Source organism: Elephas maximus, chromosome 1 (genome assembly GCF_024166365.1).
Source record: "Elephas maximus indicus isolate mEleMax1 chromosome 1, mEleMax1 primary haplotype, whole genome shotgun sequence".
Taxonomy (NCBI): domain Eukaryota; kingdom Metazoa; phylum Chordata; class Mammalia; order Proboscidea; family Elephantidae; genus Elephas; species Elephas maximus.
In genome coordinates, this window is record NC_064819.1 from 22,141,798 (window position 1) to 22,167,185 (window position 25,388).

General features: G+C 43.4%; 1 protein-coding gene across 3 annotated transcripts in view; it reads left to right on the forward strand.

The window, feature by feature from the left end:
* Positions 1–25,388, forward strand: part of MB21D2 (Mab-21 domain containing 2) — a 139,328-nt gene that overhangs the window by 19,310 nt on the left and 94,630 nt on the right. Inside the window, exon 2 of one of the 3 annotated variants that reach the window (XM_049880260.1) lies at positions 13,112–13,262. The exons of the other annotated variants lie outside the window; for them this stretch is intronic. Within the exon in view, the coding sequence (XP_049736217.1) occupies positions 13,241–13,262 (22 nt within the window). The 5' untranslated portion in view covers positions 13,112–13,240. The remainder of the gene's footprint in view (positions 1–13,111; positions 13,263–25,388) is intronic. 3 annotated transcript variants of the gene reach the window in all.

Genomic DNA, 25,388 nt, shown 5'->3' on the forward strand with positions numbered 1-25,388 from the left:
AGTGACATGACAGCCTAACGGATTTCTTAGTTGCGCTGATTCCAGTTATGACGTGGTAATTCTTTGTGATTAATGTCGGACTTTCCCTCACTGCTTCTAGTTGTATTCTTCCTGTTTTTTTTTTTTTGCCTGACACATAGTTGTTCAATAAATATTCGGAGGGTGCTCAGTCACTATTATTGGTGTAGTTGGCCGTGTGTGTACTGAATTTTAACATACCTTAGTGTGTAGGGATTTTTTCGTCCTTTTCCACTCTTCCGCCTCTCTTTGGCATATAATCATGAAATTATAAGAATGTGGACTGTTAGAAATTATCTAGTCCAATTGTTCCTGACCTTTTCCAAATATGAGGACCTTATTTTTTTTTGGTTGTGTTTTACAATTAAATTATGAGGGTTCAAATGGTAGTGATTATATTTTTACTATCAGTTCATTGGGAAAAAAATGAATAGTTCTAGAAAGCTTCTATGAATTTAGTTAAACATAATTAAATTGCATTTTTTCATAATAGCATCTACGTATGTTTGAAAAATCGCAGTGTGTATGCATGAGAGACAGTGCTTGATGGGCGTATGGCTTTATAACACCTATAACTCCATGCCCCTGGGATCCCTCAGTTAGGAACCTACCATTGGGCCTGGCCCCTTTGTTTTATAATTGGCATAGCTCTGTTGCCAAGATTACATCAGAGCTTGAGAACTGGTCACCTATGGGCTCAGTTTCCCCTGTATATGTGCTTGATTTGGCCAGCATGATGTTTTTAAAAATTGGGGCAACCATGTAAACGTTGGAAGATTTTTCACAAAGGTAGATTTCCAACTTTTATTGAACATTATGAAGAATTGGGTTTTATTTCTCAATGGAATAAACCATCACCTGGTACTGAAAAACAGCTGCCTCCTTTAGAAGCACCACGCTTTATCCAGTTGGTCACAGTCCCCACCAGTCTTAATTGTTCAGTAGACGTTACTGATGGAATGGGAACGAGAGACCTAGTGACTTGGCCCCTGGGCCAGTGAAGCTTCCCGTCCATCTCCACAGAAGCTTGTGAGCAGAAAGAGACCTGGGTCAGGAGTCAGGAAGCCTGGGTCCTTGTCTTTCCACTGCTGTTGACTAGCTTTGTGATGTGGCATTGAACAAGGCGTATAACCCCTCTGAGCCTCGGTTTTGTCATCTGTCACCAAGTTATAATAAATGCATACCTCCTAGGCCCCACAGAATTGTTTGCTCTCATGAGGGAAGGTTGCTGAGTGTAACAGAAGAGGTTTGTTATTAACTCCCCAATCTCTTCTTCTTGTCTCTTCTCCATATCTCATGGAGGAGCTAACCAATTATTATTGTGCCTTGATGGTTCCTTTTAGAAATAGGAGAAAGAAGCGCTAGCTTCCGCTCACTTCCTGTCCCCTACCATTTCTCACCCTGGTTGTGTCTGGAGGTGAGAACCGGTCTGCTCTTTCCTCCCTTGCCCTTCCACTGCTGCCTGGGACCCCACAGTCAGAAGCCAGCTCCTGGAGTGACACCCAGTTCAGCCCCAGGTTGGAACTTTTCTCCACCTACCAGAGTTGTAGCTGTGTCATTGCCTGTTGAAACGTTCAGCGACTAGCCAATTGTAGTAATGACAGTGTTGTTGCTAATATCCATGAAATGCTAACAGGATACCAAGCTTGCATGGAGGATTTAATTTCAGCTGCAATGTCCTTGAGGGCAAAATTTGTGGTTCTGTGTTAAGTTTCACTGCCTGAGATGAAGAATAGCGGTTCTTTTGTCCTTTTGGATTTGGCAGGGAAGGTAGGCGGCGCTGCCACAGAAGAGCAAACAAACAGGAGGGGTGTCAGATCCAAGATTTCATGGAGCAAGGTGGTGTAGTGGAAAGAAAGAATGTGTCACTGTCACTGGTAGCTATGTGACCTTGGGTAAACCATCATTTCCCAGCCTTAGTTTCCTTATGCACAAAATAGAGACAAAAGAATTGCTTCAGCTCTTAATTTTATACCCTGTTATATCTTTTGACAGATTTTGAAGAAAACACCAACTTTGTAGGGTTGTTCTAAGGATTAAATAAGTAATCCTGAAACATTAAGTTAAATGTTCAGCACAGTGCTGATCCTTGAACCTTATCGGTACATGAAACAGCCCTTCTCTTCTGTGTTTGTGCTAAACATCTTTTTTTCTTCCTTCCTGCCTGAATAAATAGTAGTGAACAGAATAGTAAAATAAAGTTGCCTGAGTTAAGGATTGGTGGAATTCTTTGTGCCAACACTGGGGCTCCACGGTTTCTTGAGTGGAATGGAGGGCCTAGTGATTTTTTTTTTAAAGGGTTGTAAATAAACAAATGCTAGAGTTCCCAGGAAATGAAAAGAAAGTGCTTCTGCCTTTAAATAGTTTCTTGGACATTTCAAAAAGTGTGAAGTTGGCCAAGCAGGGTACTTATTCCAGCCACTCTGCACATGTAGCCCAAGAGGCCTTCAGAAGGGGAGCCATAGATTGAGAACCTCTTGTCTGATTGGGATAGAGTTAATTGAAATAAAGCTGATGTTTTAAAATCTGATGCTTAAAGACTAATCATGTTTACTTAGAAGAGAGGAGAAGGAGATAATGTAGGGGAAGCGGGACGTGGAGCTGACTGGGGTATGTGCTTGGGTGTGGGAGAATGTGGGAAGGAACTCCCATTCCCAGTGTGCATATGGAGTTTCAGGTTACTCTGTGGGGGTGGAGATTGGGTACCTGCTGATGAAACAAAGAAGGTAGACACTGGACCGGAAGTACAGGTATTAAGAAAGATTTCTCTGCTCCACCAAGTCCCTTGAAAAGTCTCCGTTGAATGGGTGTCCATGGCCCCATGAAGAGATTCCCTAACAGTCTCTCAGCACCCAGCTCCCTTAGTTTCTGGTTGGTTTGTGAAGAGGACTGGTGAACAAGGAGTCGATGACTAGTTAGTTGGGGACTGTTACGGACTGAATTGTGTCCCCCCAAAAATGTGTGTCGTAAATCTTAAACATCTGTACCTGTGAATGTAATCCCATTTGAGAACAGGGTTTTCTTCATTATGTGAATGAGCTCATATCAGCCTAGGATGTGTCTTGAGCCGATTACTTTTGACATTTAAAAGGAGCAGATTAGGCACGGAAGCAAGCGAGCGGCCATGGGGAGAAGATAGATGCCAGGTGGAGATCTCCAAGGATTGCCAAGAAGACGCTGAGACAAGGATTTTCCTCCAGAGCGAACAGAGAGCGTCTTCCCCTAGAGTCGGTACCCTGAATTCAGACTTTAGCCTTCTAAACAGTGAGAAAATAAAATTTCATTTGTTAAAGCCACCCACTTGTGATATTTCTGTTACAACAGCATTAAGAAACTAAGACAGGTACCAAAAAGAATCTTTTTAGAGAGATTAAGAAAAGCATATGAGGTGTTGGTCCTTCAGTGGTAGAGTTCTCACCTTCCATGCGGGAGACCCTTCGATTCCTGGCCAGTGTACCTCATGCGATAGCCACCACCTGTCTATCATTGGAGGTTTGTTTGTTGCTATGATGCTGGACAGGTTTCGGCAGAGCTTCCAGACTAAGATGGGCGAGAAAGAAAGGCCTGGTGATCGACTTTTGAAAATCTGCCAGTGAAAATCCTGTGGATCACAGTGACCTGATCTCATTGTTCACGGGGCGGAGACGGGGGGCTGATTGGATTGCAGCTAACGACATGGAAAGCATGGCACTGTTTTGAGGTGTCCAACAAAGAGGGTATTACTTATCAATGCTTACCCTTCTTTATCAATTCTTATCTTTTTGTGTTGTGGTTAGGTGAGAAAAAGCCTAAAGGAAGTCTTCCCCTTGAAGGACTGCTACCCTGTGCAATGGGTGCACCCCAAGCCAGAATGCGTATTTCTACTGCTCGGGCGTGTTTGAGGTGGGGAGTCAGAAAAGAATTTCTTAATGAATCGAGAGGCGGGGTGGAGATTCTTCGGTTTCAGGAATAGAAGTGGAAACTCCAATTTACTTTCTCAGAAAAGAAGTTAGGCTATACATTATGGACCATGGGCAAATATTTTGTATGATTCTGGCAACTTTTAAATTTTCTCTGGTTCGTTGCTCCAACTACCTCTTGCTGACCTGTTGTGATGGGTGGTAAAGACCTCTAAATGAAAAAGGCTTTCCTGCTTGTACTCTGGGGAAACAAGGCAGAAGGTCAGACCAAAACCTGGAGAAGATCATGCTCTCCTGACAAACCAGGCTGAGAGAGAAAAGCCTAGACAGGAGATAGACTGGGAGGGAGTAGGTGGGAAACCAAGCTTTGAAGTGGGGTAGGGTGAGGTGGGAGACAAAGTGCTGGACATGGGGAAAATGCCTGGGTTGGCCCGAGAGAAATGGCCAGTGAAGGCTGCCTCAACCATGCTGAGAATTGATAAGGACGTTTCCCAGGGATTTCCAGAAATGGAGCGTTTTCCCTTCATATCACAGGGCATTTGAAATATTTGAGACCTTGCTCCTTCGCTTAATGTGCCATTTTCAGCAAGTCACTTCCCCTCTCTTGCTTTCGCTTTCCACATCTAGAAAATGAGGAAATTGGACTGTACTCCCCCAGTCTGTGATTTTAGGATTCCATAACTAGAGGGCTCATTTAGATCACAACTCCTATCAACTAGCTGTACTTTTGAAGTTTCCAGGATGGATGTGGAGATTGGCAGTGGTGGCAGGTTTAGGGGCAGTGATTCACTTTTCAAGGGAATGTCTGGAGAGCAGATTCTGCTCCCATTTGAGGAAGTCATGGTGTCAGGCCACATGGCACACCGGCAACCCAGATTGCCTCCTATACTTCTCAGAAGGGCAGCTCATTGAACTTTACGGGGGCGTGGGTCCCTGTTGGGAGTTTGGTAACCTGGCCCCTGCTGCTACTGGTGGTACAAAAGCTCAGGGCTCTAAGCTCAAGGTGGAGTCAAAGCCACCAAGAAGGCCTTGTGCTGTTTACATGACGGTGACAGATATTTCCCTGCAAATTAAGTAGGACACCAAATAGGAAATTCATCTTAATTTTCTTTAAATCCTAACTGTTCATTTGCCAAGATTGTAAGCACTACGCCTTCAAAGGTTCAGAGGTGTCTAATACAATTTCCCCCCACTGTATATAATTCTATGCTCATCGCGTAACTCAGTTAGAAATACTAGGCTAATTATAGAGCTACTTTCTGCATTTGAATTGCCTTACAGTTAGCCCTGAGTCAGCCTGGACTGGTCATATTAGTAAGCAATGACTGAAAATTAAAAACAGCTCAGCAGGCTTTTAAATTAAGGTTTTTTCCCCCAAGCCTTTCTCCCTAGTATGTATAGGCTGCTCCTGGCAGCCAGAGTGGTATGTGGGAATGTGCTCCGTGTTAAGGAGTTCAGAGATCCAGTTTCTAAATCTTCGTCTGTAAAATGGAGACAAAACTACCTGAACTCCTTGTCGCTGGTGGATGTGAGGAGCCTGTTGGATGTGAAAGCACACTGGAAGCTGATGATGGGCTGTACACTTGTGAGCAGTTGTTGTCATCCTTACAGCTGCCTTTGTGTTGGCCCGGGACTCATGGAGACCCCATGCACAATGCATAATGCGTGGATCATTGCTATCCACGGGGTTTTCATTGGCTAATTTTTTGGGGAAATAGGTCACCAGGTCTTTCTTGCTAGCTTGACTTAGTCTGGAAGCTCCATTGGAACCTGTTCGGCATCATAGCAACACACAAGCCTCCACTGACAGATGGATGGTAGCTGCACTTGAAATGCACTGGCTGGGAATCGAACTCGGGTCTTCCACATGGAAGGGGAGAAGTCTACCACTGAACTACCACTGGCACCAGTGTGAGCAGTGAGGGTTGTTATTTAGCACAATTCCTGCAATAAGGAGCTACTACCTCCAGATGTGGAAACCGTGGTGGCATAGTGGTTAAGTGCTACAGCTGCTAACCAAAGGGTCGGCAGTTCGAATCCACCATGCGCTCCTTGGAAACTCTATGGGGCAGTTCTTCTCTGTCCTATAGGGTCACTATGAGTCGGAATCAACTCGACGGCAGTGGGTTTGGTTTTTTTTTGGTTTACCTCCAGGTGTGCTTCCAAATGGTCTTTATGCTTGTGTTTTGTGGAATAGAAATTTTATAGTTTAATATTTTTTTTTTTTATTGTACTTCAGATGAAGGTTTACAGAGCAAATTAGTTTCTCATTAAACAATACACATGTTGTTTTGTGACACTGGTTGCCAACCCCACGACTCTCCCTGTCTTGACCTTGGGTTCCTCATTACCAGCATTCCTGTCTCCTCCTCATATACTTTAATATTTTGGCTAATAATTGTTGCATTTGTCTGCTACATTATTGTGTGCAAATTGCTTTTACCCCCAAACTGTGAGGTAAATGGTTTTGTTTTTTCCGTTTTACAAACCAAGCAATTAAAGTGAAGATGGGTTAAATAATTTGCCTAAAATCAAACTAAATGGTTTGAAAGTAATTTTTTAACATGTGGCTTTTAGAGCTTTTCTTTCCTCATTTATTTTACTTTACTTGGCATCTGAGACAATAATCTCTGTAACATCACCTCTGTAAAATGATAATGTTAGTTGCCCTCAAGTCTGCTTCACCTGGTAGTGACCAATGTACAACAGAACAAAACATTGCCCTGTACTCTGCCATCCTCATGATTTTTGGTATATTTCAGTCTATCGTTGTTGCCATTGTTTCAGTCCATCTTACTGAGGGTTTCCCTTGCCTTCACTGGCCCTCCACCTTAGCAAACCTAATGTCCTTCTCTAGTGGTTGATTCTTTCTGATGGCATGTTCAAAGTAAGGGAGTCTCAGTGTCTTGGACAATATCCTGTAATCCTTAGGGGTTTTCACTGACTAATTTTCAGATGTAAGTCTGGAAGCTTTTCTTCCTAGTCTGTCTTCGTCTGGAAGCTCTGCTGAAACCTGTCCAACATGGGTGTCCCTGCTGGTGTTTGAAATACCAGTGGCATAGCTTCCAGCATCAGAGCAACACGCAAGCCACCTAAATATGATGCACTAACATTTACTGAAGTTGGGTCTGTGCTAGCGCGTGTTACAGATGAGCAAACTAAGGCACAGCAATGGTAACTAGCTTGCTGAAGGCTGTACAGCAGGTGTGGCAGGCTGGAGCTTTTCCTATCCTAACAATAATAATAAAAGCATTCAGCTTTATTGACTGTATAGTACTGGTACCAGGCACTGGGCTAAGCAGCGCCCATTCAGAATCCCATTTGGCGTCACTAGCCCTGTGAGGGTGCATGGTACCTTTAGAAAATGTCCTGTAGGTAAGGAACTCCCTTCCTCTCCCACCTGTCATGGTAGGTTTGCAAGTACCTCACTACTGCTCTTCCCTTCATCTTCTGCCTCTCATGGTAGGTTTGCAAGTACCTCCCTACTCCTCTTATCTTTGTGAGTCAGCAAAAGTAGGTGCCTCTTAGGTTGCTCCTCTTACTCTCCTTCTATTGTTGTTGTTGTTAGGTGCCCTCTAGCAGATTTTGATTCATAGTGACCCCTGTGACAGGGTAGAAATGCCCCATGAGCTCAGCAGTTTGAATCCACCAGCTGCTCCTTAGAAACTCTATGGGACAGTTCTACTCTGTCTTGTAAGGCCTTTGTATAAAAATCTGGATTTACAGTTTCTCATAAAAACTCGTGGCAACACTGGGTCCACTTGCCTGCATACCAGTATCAAACCACCCCCTTGAGACCAGAAATAGGCTTCATTTTTTTCTCCCCTCCTCCTTTCTCCATTCCCCCTCCCACCTATCAGAATGAGGTCCTTAGAAGTATGCTCTTTGCCTAAGAAAAAGAAATAATTCTTGGCATAGAAAAGAAATTCTGTAAATGTGTGCTAAATTGAATTGAAGTCGATGGCTTAAGAAACAAGGAACCCTGGTGGTAGAGTGGTTAAGCTGCTAGCTGAAAGGTCAGCAGTTCAAACCCACCAGCTGCTCCTTGGGTGAAAGATGTGGTAGTCTACTTCCATAAACATTACAGCCTTGGAAACCCTGTGAGGCAGTTCTACTCTGTCTTATATTGTCACTATGAGTTTGAATCATCTTGACAGCAATGAGTTTGGTGGTTTTGTTCATTAGCTTTTTGGCTTAAGAAATAGGCTTAGTCAGGTAACAGAATATTTGCTTTTTTTGACTGACTTGTTCTCATGGTAAGTTTTGCACATTAAGTTTAATTTGTTATGCAAGGGAAGAAAGGCCCTATCCTTCTAACTTTGAAGGTCTGTGACTCATGGAGAGTTAAAAGGAGACATACTTAGATCTACTCTTGACAAAATGACTTTGATTGTACTACCCAGCGTTTGGAAATATGAAGAAGCAATATTTTCTTGCAACAAGCCATAGCTTTGATAGGTTCAATGAGATAATGTATGTGAAAGCACTTTGCACATTGTTGGATATTGAATCAGGAGGTTATTGGGGATGCCTTGAGAGCAATATCACCTCATCATCACTTTAAGCTTAAGACAGACTTTAGGAATCTTTGCTCTCTGCCACTTTGTACCTAGCTGGGCAAGTCGGTTAGCTTCTCTAAGCCTTTTCCTTATATCAAAATGTGGCTAGATGCTAGTAGTAGCACCAAGTAGAGTGCCCGGTACAGAGAACCCCAACATCGAGTCGATTCCAACTCATAGCGACCCTGTAGGAGACGGTGCTCAATATTTATGTTGGATAAGTGAATGCATAAATACCTCTGGGGATTTTTCAGACTTTACTGAAATAATGCACACACTCACACAAAACAGAGTATCAGCATATACTAGACAGTGTGCACTGTTTAGTAATAGGCTATATCTAAATTTATCTTCTGGATGAAGGCTGGGGAATGATCTCTGTTCTTGATGAATTGAACTGAGGACTGGCAGGTCTTCCTGGAGGCAGTTGACAGGAGGCCACAGTGTTCTAGCTACCTGTGAGACACTGAACAGATAGAAGTAAAAACAAGGAAGGGCTGGATGGTACTTTCATTCTTCAGTTTTGATTCTGTCTTATCTAGGGCAGACCACAGGAAAAGAATTGGGCAGGGGCATGGAGAAGGTAGAGAAAAAAATCAGGCTGGACAAGATAAGTACCAAAAAAAAAAAAAAAAAACCCAAACTTGTTGCCATCGAGTCGATTCCAACTCACAGTGACCCTATAGGACAGAGTAGAACTGCCCCATAGAGTTTTCCAAGGAGTGCCTGGTGGATTCGAACTGCCCACCTTTTGGTTATTTAACCACCACGCCACCAGGGTTTCTTAAGTACAGAGAGGTATGGAATCCTGGAACCTGGAGATTAGCACTGTTGGAAAGAATGAAATGTCAGCTCCAGAAAGGCCCGTAGCAATCATCAGGCTGAACACCTTTTTTTTTTTTTTTTTTCCACCCTCCACTAATGTTTGTGTGAGTTAGAGTTGACTCCACGGCAGTGGGGTTTGTGAATGTTTGTGTAGAGATGTGGAAAGGGCAAAGAGCAAGGACTTTGGAGTTGGACAGTCCCTATTCTGAATCTGCTCTGCCTTTTCTTATCTTGATTCTTTGAATCCTCAAGGCAACTCATTGGGTGTTTGTGAGGCTGATATATAGTACAAAACATTCTTAGCATGACACCTGACACATAGTGGGTACTTAAGAAAACTGGCCACCATCATCGTTAACTGAAAGTAAATGGAAAGCCCAGAGAGATGGGAATGGTTGACCAAAGACTCCAGCTATGGGATGTAGAGCTTGTGTTGACCCTGAGGCCTCCTTGGTGTGTGTGAGGCGGGAAGAGGTAGATAGGGAGAAATGTGTATTTGTATCTGAGATTGAGTTGCCTCTTTGGGGAGTGAGCTAAGAGGGCAAGTTTAGGAATATCAAGACAGGATCATCCTTATTAGAGATGAATGGCTCACCCAATTAATTTGAGCAGGAAGCTTCCAGAGGAACTTTGTACAAATCAGAAGGTGATGTGTGCTTTTTTTTTTATCTTCCTTTTTTTTTTTTAGATTTTTATTGTGCTTTAAGTGAACACAAAAAAATTTTTTTAAGTGAAAGTTTACAAATCAAGTCAGTCTCTCATACAAAAATTTGTATACAACTTGCTATATACTCCTAGTTGCTCTCCGCCTAATGAGACAGCACACTCCTTTCTACTCTCTATTTTTGTGTCCATTCGGCCAGTTTCTAACCCCCCCTGCCCTCTCATCTTCCATCCAGACAGGAGCTGCCCACATAGTCTCATGTGTCTACTTGATCCAAGAAGCTCTTTCCTGACCGGTATCATTTTCTATCCCATAGTCTAGCCCAATCCCTGTCTGAAAAGTTGGCTTTGAGAATGGTTCCTGTTTTAGGCTAACAGAGGGTCTGGGGACCACGCCTTCCGGTACCCTTCTAGTCTCAGTCAGGTCTTTTTATGGGAATTTGAGGTCTGCATTCCACTGCTCTCCTGCTCCCTCAGGGGTTCTCTGTCCACATGCTTTTATTTTTTTTTGTAATTTTTATTGTGCTTTAAGTGAAAGTTTACAGATTAAGTCAATCTCTCACACAGAAACCCATATACACCTTGTTACACACTCCCAATTACTCTCCCCCTAATGAGACAGCCCGCTTTCTCCCTCCACTCTCTCTTTTCGGGTCCATTTCGCCAGCTTCTAACCCCCTCCACCCTCTCATCTCCCCTCCAGGCAGGAGATGCCAACATAGCCTCAAGTGTCCAGCTGATCCAAGAAGCTCACTCCTCACCAGCATCCCTCTCCAACCCATTGTCCAGCCCAATCCATGTCTGAAGATGTGTGCTTTTTATCCTAAATAAATCTTTGTTTTCATCTTCCCCTGACTGCTGTTCTTTTTCTTTGAGATAAGCTGTTATGGAATGGTGAAAATGACCTCTGAAAATACAATAACTTTAGACTTGGATAGAGCATTTCACGTCGTTTTTCCCCCCACTCAAGGCAATCTTCGAATTTTTATTATTAAAATTGTCATTCTTTCTCCCTCTTCCCATTGTTCTGCTTGGACCTGATACTTACAAAAAACCTCTGCTGTCGAGTCGATTCTGACTCACATCGACTCTACAGGACACAGTAGAGCTGCCCCCCATAGGGTTTCTAAGGAGCGGCTGGTGGATTCAAGTTGCTGAGCTTTTGGTTACCAGCAACCAGCCGAGCTCTTAAACCCTGAGCCACTAGGGCTCCAGACCTGATACTTAGGGACTGCTAATAGGTAGGTATGTTTACATCTTGTGTCATAACCACCTGCGATGGGGGATGTGAGGGTGGCAATTACGACTTAGTGCCATATTCTCACAGTATATGTCATTTTTGCAGGAACTCACTTGTTACAAAGTTTTGTTTTTTGTTTACAAGATAGCACGATCACTTGGCTTCATGGCTTTTAGAATTTATGCGTTTGTACCTGTGCAGTCAGGAAGAGGTATGGTACACCATCTGTTCACTTTATGGGTAGGGTTTTCCCTTGATCGTCTCCCCGAGAATAGATCGCATCAGACTTTTTCAATACCTAGAAAATTATGCAGGAGGCTCAGGTTTACCTTTTGTCACCATGCCACAGAAAGCATTAAAAGCTAGGATTGTCACCCTCTAAACCCAGGCTTTCTTTAAAGGACACATACATGCTCTTTGTCTATCTGGTGTCCTGAGTTTCCAATATTCACCCAAATCATGATATCCCTAAGTACACAGAGTTGAAAATGCTAGAAAGAAATCTTCTTAAGCACTGTAGTTTCTGATAGGAAATTCCCCTGGCATCTGTAGACTCTCTTTTTTGTTTGTTTGTTTACATATTTAACAGACTACTTTTATATATTATTTGATCCTCTTATCCTTCGAAGGGGGCAGGGACACCTTGCAGTGATTTATTCCCGGGAGGTGTTTTTCCAGAACACTAAAAGATGTCAAGAAAAGGCTGCTCTTAGACCTCATTTCATTGTATTCTGGGAATAAATAAAAGTGAAAAGAAATGTTTTTCTGACTAGCTGTAGTCCAGAAAGAGCATTAGACATTTCTTGTTCCTGGAAGTCCATCCTTCACAGAGACGACAAGACGTTGCTGAAGCCGACCTTTGGGTTCTTTTGGGATTCTTTATTGATGAAGCAGCTTGTTTGGTGGGAGAGAGGTTTTTCTTTGTTTTGTCAGTCTGAGTGTTGGTTCCCTGGACGTGGATGTTCAGGACTCTAAGTCTTCCTATCGGCTTTCTGTGGGCTGAGTTTAATCTTAGAAATGGTAGGGCTGCTTTTCATTGTGGATGAAAACTTCTATTTTTACCATCATGTCTTACTATCCCTTTGCACATTTCGCAAATAATCCTCCACGAAACACTTTTCAAGTCTTTGTATCTCTGGATGTGTAGTTTTCTGCTTCTTGATTAAGTACTTTGGGTGACAGTTGGGGCTCGCGCGCGAGCCACTGTGGAACAAGCGTCCGGATTCTGTATACGAATGTCTTTGCAAGTGGTTTTCTCATCCTGTGATAAACCCTTGGCCCAGGACAGCAGGACAGCAGCCTGGTCTGGGCAGGGGTCTTGTAGTTTTCTCTGCAGGCTGTAGCCTCAAGGAAATGCTTCTGCCTCACCTGGGGTGAGGCGTGATGAGACGTTTTCAAAAAATAATACCTACCCAGCAAAATTTAAGTATTAAGTATAAAATTAGAGATCCAAAGCCAAAGAACCACTGGGAATAACCAATTTGATTGGATTCTCTTCTCCCAGGAGCCGCAGCAGTCTGGGTGTCTGCATTCCAGACCTTCCAAGCAACTCAATGACCTTAGTTCTCATGTGCTTCAATGCCTCAGTTCATAGTTTTCCTTCAGCTTAAAATACCTTTTTCATCTATTTTAAGTACTCATCTTTCAAGGCCCAGTCCCAAAATCATCTTCTTAATAGAGACATCCTTAATCCTCTTGTCAGAAGGATTCCCACCTCTGACTGTCCTGAAAGGAATATGTGATGTGTGTGTGTATGTGTGTGCATATAAATATACTTTAATTTTTCCACTGAACTATATACTTTAAAGTGTTTAAAAGCAAAAATGTCACTTGGAGGACTAAGGTGTGCCTGACCCAAGCCATGGTATTTTCAGTTGCTTTTTTTTTTTTTTATATGCATGACCAAGCTGGATAATGAATAAGGAAGACTGAAGAAGAATAGATGCCTTTGAATTATGGTGTTAGCGAAGAATATTGAATATACCATGGACTGCCAGAAGAACGAACAGATCTGTCTTGGAAGAATTACAATCTGAATGCTCCTTAGAAGCACGGATGGTGAGACTTCTCTCTCACATACTTTAGGACTAGTCCCTGGAGAAGGACTTCATGCTTGGCAAAGTAGAGGGCCAGTGAAAAGGAGGAAGACTCAACAAGATGGATTGACATGGTGACTATAACAGTGGGCTCAAACATAGCAACGATTGTGAAAATGGCTCAGGACCGGGGTAGTGTTTCATTCTTTTGTACATAGGCTTGCTGTGAGTTGGAACCAACTCCATGGCACCTAACAACAACAAGCATTTGTGGAAGGCAGGGACTGTGTGTGGATTTCTTCCCTCGCCTTCACACTGGCTGGCTCCTTGCCATGCCTCTGTGAACGCAGAGAGCCCGGTCTGAGCCGTTCGTATAGAAGGTAGGCAGCACAGGACCTGGAGTTCATAGAGCAGAATGTGCATCTCTTTAACCTCATCCCTCGCTGAGAAAAGATAGTAGTAACATTTCAGGAAAAATCTTTGTGGAGAGGAAAGGAACTTAGAAGTTTATAATTGGACTTCAAAAGACAATGAGTAAAGATGGAGCATTTTAAGTGAAATAATCCACCTAAACTGCTTAGCACTTGACTAGCACTTAGGAAGCTCTGAACAAATGGGAGCTGCTATGCTCATATGCTAGTGACTTAATTACATATAGTGCGGGCACTTAGAATCCCTATCCTCAGGGACCACGTAGTCTGACAGATGATAGAGCAGTCTAGGGAAGGACGACTTGGGTGAGATCAACCTGACGACCATAAAATATTAGAGGAAACCACCCTGCATTTTATAGACAAGATGTTTTTATGGGCAGAATTTTTTTTTTCTTGGTTCTTTAGAGGTCTGGTGGTTGTTTAAGAGTGAGCATGCTTAAATGAATTTTCTTTCTTTATCGGATGGAATTTACTAGAATTTCCAAGATGGTTTGCTCTTTTACTTTACAGTTTGTTACTGATTCCCAAGTCTTGGCTGGGTCTCTAAACTTTGACTTCTAGACATGTGTTATGGATTGAATTGTGTCCCTCAGAAATGTGTGTCAACTCGGCTAGGCCATGATTCCCAGTATCCTGTGGTTGTCCTCCATTGTTTAATTTAATAATCCTATGTGTTGTAAATCCTAACCTCTGTGATCTTAATGAAGCAGGGTTAGAGGCAATTATGTTAATGAGGCAGTACACAGTCTACAGAATTAGGTTGTATTTTGAGTCAATCTCTTTGGTGATATAAAAGAGAAGTGAGCAGAGAGGAGAGGGACTTAATTACCACCAAGCAAGAAGCTCCTGGAATGGGGCATGTCCTTTGGACCTGGGGTCCTTGCACTGAGAAGCTGCTAGACCAGGGGAAGACTGATGACAAGAACCTTCCCCCAGAGCCAGCTGAGAGAGAAAGCCTTTTCTGGAGCTGGTGCCCTGAATTCGGACACCTAGCCACCTAGACTGTGAGAGGATAAATTTCTGTTATAGCAGCACTAGGTAACTAAGACAGCATGTTCCCTTGGTTTACCAAACCAAACCTGTTGCTGTCAAGTCGATTTTGACTCATAGCAACCCTATAGGACAGAGTAGAAGTGGCCCGTAGGGTTGCCAAGGAGTGGCTGGTGGTTTAAGCTGCTGACCTTTTGGTTAGCAGCTGAGCTCTTAACCACTACAGTCATTACTTAATAGATTTTAGGAGCAGAATCTCTTAGGATAGGAAGTTTTCATTGTTATTTAATGTTCAGATGTACAAACAAAAACCAAACCCACTGCCGTCGATTCCGACTCATAGCGACCCAAAACAAACCTAATTGCTAGCGTTCCTCTACTTGTCCGCCTGCCATTTTGGTGGTTGCCACTGAGTGACTAGTGATGCCTGGTGCTGGGCTGCAAAGGGCAAAGAGGTGGGGAGGTTTTTCTCCAGAACAGAGCCCCAGATAAGCAATCAAAATACAGCTTAACTGCTTTTGCCCCTTGCAAACACTTGCTTGCTGTGTTTCAGTTCCCTAGTGCCTTGCTACTCAACACCTGACCCATGGACCAGTAGCATCCCCTGGGAGCTTGTTAGAAATGCAGAATTTCTGGCCCTCACCCAGACCTGCTGAACAGAAACTGCATTTTAACAAGGTCCCAAGATAATCCCTATGCAAGTTCAAGTCTGAGAAGCACTGTCTATTCTAGAACCACCACAGGTGAGGCAGGTCTCAGAACCCTTAGCATATGAAAAGCTGTTGTGTTTTTTGTCTGCCTAAAAGCCAAGCAATTTATCATTGGGCTAAGCTATTTTTTGAAAAAACTTTTTATTTTGGAGAACTTCAGGCAGAGAAAAGTCAAGAGACGAGTTTGGTGAAACCTGTGAGAGCTGGAACTCAGTGGGACTGCCTTATTTTTCTGGGTCTCGCACGTTTTCCGCCTTTGACAGGTTGCAGTCTTACCACTTTGCTATCACTTATTTTAGTGGAAAATATTTGAGTTTTCTTCTCTGTCAGGTTTCTACCTTACACAGGTTCCGGCTTTTGCAGGTTTTCCTTTATAACGAACCTCTAATCTTTCAGTTAGCTGCTGAGCGTGTTATCTCTTTGCAGCACCCAGGGACTCCATTGGAGTTTATAACTCTGCTCTTTCCAATGAAGATTTGAGGTGGCAAAGTCTCAGCTGCACTGTGGTCTTGTGACCTTGAATGCATCCTACGGTCTCAAGAGCCCACACATTCAACTCGGTGTCATTATCTCCTGTCACGTCTTTAGACAGAACAACTTCTGAACCAGGAAGACAGATGGTGGTTTTAAAGATCACTGAGAAGGGGATTCTCCGGGCTTCTTGGAGGACTGTTGAGGGTTTAATCACCTTTCCCATCAGGATGGCCTTCCTTCCGTCAGGCTTTTCCCCTGGTGCAATAGGAGGAGACTGATCAGTGCTCCCATTATCATAATCCTTCCCTGGAGGCCTTAATAAAGGTCACACATTTGATATTTATTCATGAGCATAGAACCGAAACCCATCACTGTGAATGTTCTTTCTGGCAAGGGCGAAGCTTTGGGGTTTTAAACCATCACAGTGTGTGTGCCGGGTGATGGGAGCAGAGGTATTGTTCATTAAGCTGCACTGAGAGGATATGTCTTGCTCAGACAGAATGACAGAATATGTCTTGCTCTGAGTTTAAAATAATGTGCTGTGTGTGCGGGTTGTCTAGCATCGAGAGCCCAGAGTTGTGGGTTTTTTCCTGTTAGTAATTACGATCCGTGTCTCGTCTTCTCTAACCCTTGCTGCTGTGATTTCATTTCCCTCACAGAACCACTTTTGGGCCCCTTAATCATATTGACGGCTCTTATCTCAATTCTGAAATATCTCTAATCTTCCAGAAACATATATAATTACCTTTTAAGGGTCTGCGTCGTGCCAGATGTAGCAGAATTGCCTCCTGACTCTTGTGTGACGCTAAGTCTTTTTTGTGTGAGGTTTGGCATGGGAACGATACCACTTTGGCGTGGGAACGATACTCTGTTGTTTTCTATCTGAGTGATTCACAGACTTGTCCTCTTGTTCAGGTATTTGTCATGTGTTTTTTGAGCCCCTATGGGTAGGGTAGGGAGCCCTGATGACGCAGTGGTTATGAGCTACGGCTGCAAACTGGAACATCGGTGGTTCGAATCCACCAGCTGCTCCTTGGAAGCCCTATGGGGCAGTTCTACTCTGTCGTATAGGGCTGCAACAAATCAGAATTGATTCGATGGCAGTGGGTTTATGGGTACGGTGCTATCTGTGGTGGGTGCTACAAGGGGGAGAATTATGGGAAGTGGGGGGGCACATACATATATACACGTGCTGTGAGAGGAAGCTATTCGCAATTCAACCTCAGAATACTGTTGGACTTGTATTAAACCTGAAAACCTGTTGCCATCAAGTTGATTCTGACTCACAGTGACCCTACCGGACAGTGTAGAACTACCCCATGTAATCTTTATGGAAGTAGACTGCCACATCTTTCTCTCACTGAGATGCTGGTGGGTTTGAACAGTCGACCTTTCAGTTAGCAGCCGAGCACTTTGAACCACTGCACCGCCAAGGCTCCTTTGGGTTGAACTTTGATTAGGATGGAAAAATTGCTAGGTTTGAAACAAACCCAGGTACCTCTACATACCTCAACCCCTGAACACATGTTGCAGTTGTTTCATTTTTCAATTGCACATAGTTAGAAGGGAGAGAAGGTTGGGATGAAATCAAAGAATGGCTTACTATGTTTGAATGCCAGAGAAGTTAAGGAAGGATTGATTTAGAATATAAACAAATAGCAACGAAGGAAGTGCAGTCAAATTCAGGTCTAATGTCACTGTGCAAATACTGGACCCTAACTTAGAAAGAAAGGAGAACGTCCCATTTGATGTCATGCCAAGGACTTGGGACCTAGTTTTTCAGGTGCGAACTGCTGTTCTCAAGAGTCTAAGTGGCTTTGACTCATGTTCAGTACCTTTGTTTGCTGTGAGAAGGAGCCTCAGATGCCCAGAGACAAACAGAGAAACAGGCCATGCCTGAGAGGGCTCTGAGATTTCTTTGAGATTTCATTGTTGCTCCCAGGCAGCAGACCCACCATTCACAGGACTGATTTTTTAGCAAACAGAAGACTTCCCTGTCCCCTACAGTGAGACGCCTCTAAAGGGGAATGGAAGAAGCTGAAATTGAAGTGAAAGAACTCTCTCAAGTCAGGTAACTGTTTAATCATCAGATAACTTTGGAGTGAGAAACTGGCTTTCAGAGAGGAGCGACTCTGAGTGTTACAGAGGCATCTTGGGGACTGGAATTTCCATTTACTGAACCTTCCCACTAAACTGTAGCAGAGATACAACACTGTGTAATGTTTTCTAGCTACCTCCTAACCAATCGCTTCTTCTTCCCCTTCTTTTACGGAATGGCCAAGGATTTATGTCTGTGACAGTAGATACTAAACCTAGCTGTGAACTCAGCTAGAGGCAACCTCTGTAATTTCCGGCATTTGCAGCTCTTTTTGCCTGTCTCCTCCGCTGGGTGACAACCTAGGTCAAGTTGGCTTTTTTTCTCCTTCTTATTGTGTTTCTCTTGTCAGTGTATAATTTTTAAAACATTATAAACATGGCTCCTATATAAATGTAAAATGAGTACAAGTCAAAACTGTGTTTAACTCACGGATGAGAGAGCCAGTAGGAAGATAAAGTTGGTTCAAAGAGCATTTGAGGAATGACGAAGTCATAGGTACTGACAAATACTGGAACAAGATTGCTGGGTTAGATGCGAAACTGATTAATGTCATACAGGGCAATAAAACAGTAACATTTGCGCTTATCATTTTTACCAGTCAGAAATGATTTGCATCATCAATGAAAAAAAAAAACTACAAGTTAACAGGTAACTTCACAAAGTCTGAGCCCTAATCAGTGGCAAATAGCAAGCAAACACAGATGCATCTCTTAGACCAAAAAACATTAAACCCATTGCCTTCTAGTAGATTCCAATTCATAATGATCCTATAGGACAGAGTAGAACTGCCCCATAGGGTTTCCGGGGAACGCCTGATTGATTCAAACTGCTGACCTTTTAGTTAGCAGCCAAATGCTGACCTACTGCACCGCAGGTCTCCCGCATGTCCTAGAGGATCAGATAGCCCTTGGGCATGCCTGTTGGACAATACTCCAGCATAGCCCTGGAAGACATTCACCCTGCCTCGTGCCTTGTTTCCAAGTGTTGCATAATGTTTCTTAACACTGTTCGAGTCATAGCACTTAGTCAAGGAGCACCTTCTTTTTGTTCATTTAATTTAGTCATTATTGAACAAATATCTGCTCTGTGCCAAGTGGTGGCACAGGTTCTAGAGAGACAGAGTTGAATGAGACAGCTGGTCCTTGCTCTCATGGCGGTCACAGGCTTCTCTGTTAACATCCGAAAAGGGAAGCATGCACAGTTTCTCTTCAGGAATGGAGTTTAATTGTGGGTTCTCAGTGGTATCATTAAGTATCATCCTATCCTGCTTACAGCCCCTTTGGGTTCCAGTGCTTGTAAGGCAAGGATAAAATGCAGGTATCACAGAGGATGACAACTGGAACTCAGCACATTTTGGGATAAGAACAGACAAACACTGATGCCAATTCTCCTTATTCCCTGGCATTTATGGAAGCAGCAGTGAAGAAATCAAATGATGCATTGCATTGGACGAATCTTCAAAAGACCTCTTTCAAGTGTTAAAAAGCAAAGAGGTCGCTTTGAGGACCAAGGTGCACCTGACCCAAGCCATGGTATTTTCAGTGGCCTCATATGCATGTGAAAGCTGGACAATGAATAAGGACGACCTAAGAAGAACTTACGCCTTTGAATTATGGTGTTGGTGAAGAATACTGGATATAACATGGACTGCCAGAAGAATGAACAAATCTGTCTTGGAAGAAGCCAAAATGCTCCTTAGAAGCAAGGATGGCGAGACTTAGTCTCACTTACTGTGGACATCTCATCAAAAGCGACCGGTCCCTGGAGAAGGACATCATGTTTGGTAAAGAGGAAGACCCTCGACAAGATGAATTGACACAGTGGTTGCAACAATGGGCTCAAACATAGCAACAATTATGTGGACGGTGCCAGACCCGGCAGTGTTTTGTTCTGTTGTACATAGGGTTGCTATGAGTTGGAACCGACTCAACAGCACCTAACAACAACAGCGATGAAATTTTACAGGATCTGGTTTTTGCCCGTCTGACATGAGGGGCTCCTATTGGCCAGTCTTACCAGTGTCCCCCAGAGACCTCCCTCTGTCTGTCTCCCCGGGCACAGATGTGCTTATTCCTGGTTTGTCCAGTTTGTGACATAAGTTTCAGCAACTTTTGTAGCAAAAACCTGCCAGAGAGGCTGCTCTTCCCCAGTAACTGTGGTAACTGTGGTAACTGGCAAACACTTTCAATTTCATGGCTGTCAGTATAGTCTTCTTACAGCAAGTCGATATACTTATTTAGGGCATTTTGTGTGCTTGTTGGTTAAATGTAATTTCTAATTTGAAAAATAATATTGGGGGAGGAGTGTGGTGATTGACATTTCCCTTAAAGCCATAAAATATTGAGTTAGAAGAACCCATAAGGATCTTCTAGTTTTCCCATCCCCCAGTTTACATACAGGGAAACCGAGGTACAGAGTGGCCAGAGATTATAGCGTTCTCATGGCCAGTCACTGTTGGATCCAAGACTTGAGTCTAGTCTTGCGTTCCTTGCTCTAAAGGTAGTTCTCGAGTTATCCAGAGAGGACAAGAGATTTTTTTTTTTTTAGTTTCTGTTCATAAAAGTAGATGCTTGTTAATTGAAAATTTAACACCAAAGATATTAAGAAGAAAGCAAAGATTCTCTGAAATCACAACACCCAGAGATGATAACACTGAACACGTGTGGGAACATCTTTCTAGACAGTCCTCTACCGAGATGAATACCTCTGTCTACATGTAGGTGAGGGGCCCTGGGTGCTGCAGTGCAAGGCCATCTAGAGGCACCTCCAAAGAGATCTGTGATGATCCTCTTCCAAACATCACAACCTTGAAAACCCTATGTAGCAACTCTGCTTTGCACACATGAGGTCACCCTGAGCCACAATCAACTCCGTGGCAACTTACAACAACATGTATATGTTGTTGTCGTTAGGTGCCTTCCAGTCAGGTCCAACTCAGACTGCCCCTGTGTGCGACAGAATGAAACACCGCCCAGTCCTGTATCACCATCAGCATCATTGCTGTGTTTGAACTCAGTGTTGCAGCCGCTGTCTCAGTCCATCTCGTTGAGGGTCTTCCTCTTTTTCTCTAACCCTCTAGCAAGGATGATGTCCTTCTCCAGGGACTGGTCCCTCCTGATGCCATGTCCAAAGTAAGTGAGATGAAGTCTCACCATCATCCCTTCTAAGGAGCATTCTGGCTGTGCTTCCAAGACACATTTTTTTGGTTTTCTGGCAGTCCATGGTATATTCTGCTGCAAAAAATCTCTTTAAGGTGTTGAAAGGCAAAGATGTCACCTTGAGGGCTAAGGTGCGCCTGACCCAAGCTGCAGTGTTTCAGTTGCCTCGTATTTGTGCGAAAGCTGGATACTAAATAATGAATAAGGAAGGTCGAAGAAGAATTAATGCCTTTGAGAAGCTGTTGGTCTCTTCTGCTGTCGGCCCCTGGCCTTGTTCTGACAGATGATATTGAGCTTCTCTATCGTCTCTTTCGACAGATGTAGTCAATTTGATTCCTGTGTGGCTTCTATCTGGCAAGGTGTATATGTATAGTTGCCATCTATGTTGTTGGAAAAAGGTATTTCCAATGAATATGTTCGTCTTGCAAAGCTGTCATTCTGTCTCTGGTGTCATTTCTGTCACCAAGGCCATATTTTCCAACTGCTGATCCTTCTTTGTTTCCAGCTTTTGCATTCCAACCACCAGTAATTATCAAAGCATCTTGATTGCATGTTTGATCAATTTCAGACTGCTGAAGCTGGTAAAAATCTTCAGTTTCTTCATCTTTGGCGTTAGTGGTTGGTGCATAAATTTGAATAATTGCTGTATTAACTGGTCTTCCTTGTAGGCATATGGATATTTTCCTATGATTGAAGGTGTTATACTTCAGGATAGATCTTGAAATGTCCAACTAACGATCAGTGTGACACCGTTCCTCATAATATGTTATTCCCAGTGCAGCAGACGATGTGATTGTCCAATTCAGATTGGCAAATATTAGTCCATATCAGCTCACTAATTCCTAGGATATGGTACATTCCATTTTCCAATTATTAATGGACGTTTGCAGCTGTTTCTTCTCGTTTTGAATTGTGCCACATCAACAAATGAAGGTCCTGAAACTTTTTTTCCATCCACGTTGTTAAGGTGGACTTACTTTGAAGAAGTTATATCTTTGAGGAGAGGTGGATGTGATAGCCACAGAGATGCACCACCCAGATTTCCTGCAAGGGAGGACTTGCATCTGGGGAGTGCAGTCTATGGACAGTCTCCAGCTCTCGGCCAGGGCCAGAAAGTCCTGCCTACGACAGCTGCATCTGGTGACATCTGGTGACTGGGGAAGGCTGACGGGACATCAGAACACCCTGCTTCACAGTTCACGCTCTTCTGTCTGATCCTGCTTCCTCCCCTCCCTTTACAAATGTTGATCCCTAAGAAACTCCTTGAACCCCAAACTCTGTCTCTGCATCTGCTTTGGGAGAACACTGTCTGCAACAGTGGGTTTTATCATCTGCTTGTTTATGAAGTGCATCAGTAGAGATTTGCAGCAGCAACGCCTACTGCAACCCCTTCCCCTGGCGAAGTCCAGGTGCAGGTGGAATCCTGGGTGGCTCAGGCTCTCCTGATCCTACCCCCTCTCAGAGCAGGCTCTTCCTCTCCTCCTCCGGCCCTTGTCAGAAGTTTGGCATTTGAAGAATTTGGTCTTGGGCAAGATGCTGAAGCTGACTGCTTTGTGGTTTTAAGCAGTCTCTTAAAAGGCTTTCTTGCTATGAGTATGTTCTGCAATAAAGACCCATTTTAACTGTTTATAACATTAATCAATTGAAGATTTTTCTGCCTTGGGAGAATGTCTCTACAACAGTGTCTCTTCTGCCCAAGAGTTGCTTAAGCAGGGATTGGTCACCTCCAACAGAGACCTCCGTCTCTGTTCTACACTATTTCCAACCACTTGGTGAATGATTTCTTCCCTGGGGCCCCCTGTTTGCACAGCGTCTCCAGTCGCTCTTCGCTTCCAGCCGAAATGATCATCTCACTAAAGGCTTTGCAAGAAAGAAATATGGAGGTGGAAGTTTGAAGGACACAGTGAATGCCTTTTTTGAAAAGCCTAACAGGAGTTTCTGCCAGTCCTGCAAGTGCTTTGTTCCCTCCGTTAATACTGGAGACATCAGAGGACCTTGCCCTCTTCTTCATGTCCCTTTGGACACCTTCATTTCAAGGCTGTTTGTGCTGCAGCTCTGGTTCTGGTGGCATTGGGTTTAAAGAGAGCCACGTGTGCGCTCTGGTCCCTTCAAGAAGCTTCTCTGTTCATTGAGTGCTGTCAGAGGGCAGAGCCATTCTTGATCTTCCCTGCTTACCCCCAGTGGCTCCATTTATTTTTGTGCTGGAATCCTCAGCTAGTTTTCCTGCTTCCACCTTCAGCCTTCACCAGCCACTGCTATGAGGATTTTAGATTAATCTGTGTGAATTTTAGAGAGATAAGGAAAGCCTGCACAGAAGCCTTTGGCCATGGGTTTTTCAGTGCTTCCTTCTCTCTCTTCCTTTTTTGGGGCTCCCCTCTCTTGGGATTATGCTAACACAGTGATCTTGGTCTTCAGCACACGGTGCCTGCCATGTGACCCCAGGTTAGCTGGGCCCAAAGAGTAGAACTGGGATTTTCAGAGGAAGCTCTGCAGGACATAGTTTGCATAAATGCAGATATTCAAAAGCCTCTCTTGCTTAATGGATGCTTTTTAAGGCTGTAAGAAAGTTATTTATTTGTTTATTTTTAATGAAAGGGCAAAGTAGAGAGAAGATGCTGCGGCTGAACAAGTCTTTCATCTATAGACGGTAATAGGCAAATACTTGATACCAGAGAAGTTGTTAAGCTTTTTATTTCTTGTTCACTTTTCTCAATAGGGGGAGAATGGTCTATAAAGGCACTCATCTGTGTCCACCTTCTTAACAGGAGTGCAGACACTGGCTTTGCCTGGGGGAAGAGAACTTAGAAGTAGATAGTATGCCACAGAGTCAGAACGTCTGTTAAAGTCATTTAGTTCACTCTCTTTATTTGGAATGTTGGGAGGTGGGAAGAGGGAAAGGGGCTGCTTGAAGACACACACTGGAGACGGGCTTCTCTACCTCTTCCTTGAGGTCTCCTCCCATCATGCCCCTTCTCTGTGTTTTGTTTTTTTTTTCTTCAACAATATTTTCACATAAGGGGAAGGTCATGATTTATTTGGGAACTCCAAATTCCCAACAGCTGCTGCCTTCGGCCCTTTCGTGTTCAGACAACAAAGACACCCATCAGGATTTAGAAACGGCAACTTCTAGAGAGAAAGATGTATAACGCAAATATGTCAATCTGGAATGCTTACTTGCATGGGAATTTTCCAAACCCTCAGCCCCCAATCTGAGTAGCTTGGTGAATAAGCATAACAGCAATCATGAGAGTGGCGCTAGACCGGACAGTGTTTCATTGTGTCGTACAAAGTGATGCTGTGAGTCGGAACCAGCTCAACAGTATCTTAGAACAAGAGCAGCCGCCAATCCGAGTAGCTTGTTGTCACTCAGCTGTTAGTTATTCTTAAGAAAGATTCATTGGATGGGAGTTTCACCTAGATTCCTTGACCAAACTTTTGCATAACTTCAGATAAGCATTATTCTATGTATATGTTCAGTATGTAACTACAGATAATGATGCTTGAGTGACTGTAGATTTACGAGGTACAGGATAGGAAGGTCTTCCTGTGAAGCATCACGGGAGTACAGCAAGGTAGTGACTTAATTCTACCTTTAATGTAGTTGACATGGATGGTCCTAGAAGCCATCGTGGCCAAGTTGGCATTTGAGATGGGCAGACCTCATAATAAAGAAGTGGGAATGGCGTGAACATTGTTGCAGACATTGTGAAAGTATACGCATGACCTTTTTGGTGAAGGGTGACTAGTTTAAAGTGGTTCTAAACACGCAGAATGTCAGTTATCATTACTTTGAAAGTATTTTTTTTTTATGTTGTAGACAGTTACGGTTTTTCCTTTAAAGATGAGCTTGGAATCATCTGGAACGATTTGGGGTAATATTGCTTGAATATAAAATAATAGTTACGGTACTCTCTGGGAATTCATTTTATCTCCTAAGTTATACAACTAGGAAAATTTAAATGTCCAGCAAGGCCTTTGTGGACTCCCTGGGGTCCTGACTAACACAAGGCCTGTTGTAGTACAGGGGTTAGGTCTGCTTACAAAATGGTTGCTCTTCCTCCCTCCCTCCCTTCCTTCCTCTCTTCTTCCTACCCTTTCATGCCTTCATCAATAAAACATATATTAAGTAGTCATTGTGGGCAAACACAGCTCTAGGTCCTGGAAATAAGTGATGAACAAGCCCATGCCCTCAAGTTGCACTCAGAAAGCAGACTCTTACAATTCTGAGTAATAAGTATAAGGGGTCATGGGAGCACACAGGGAGAGCAAGTAAGCCAGTTTTAG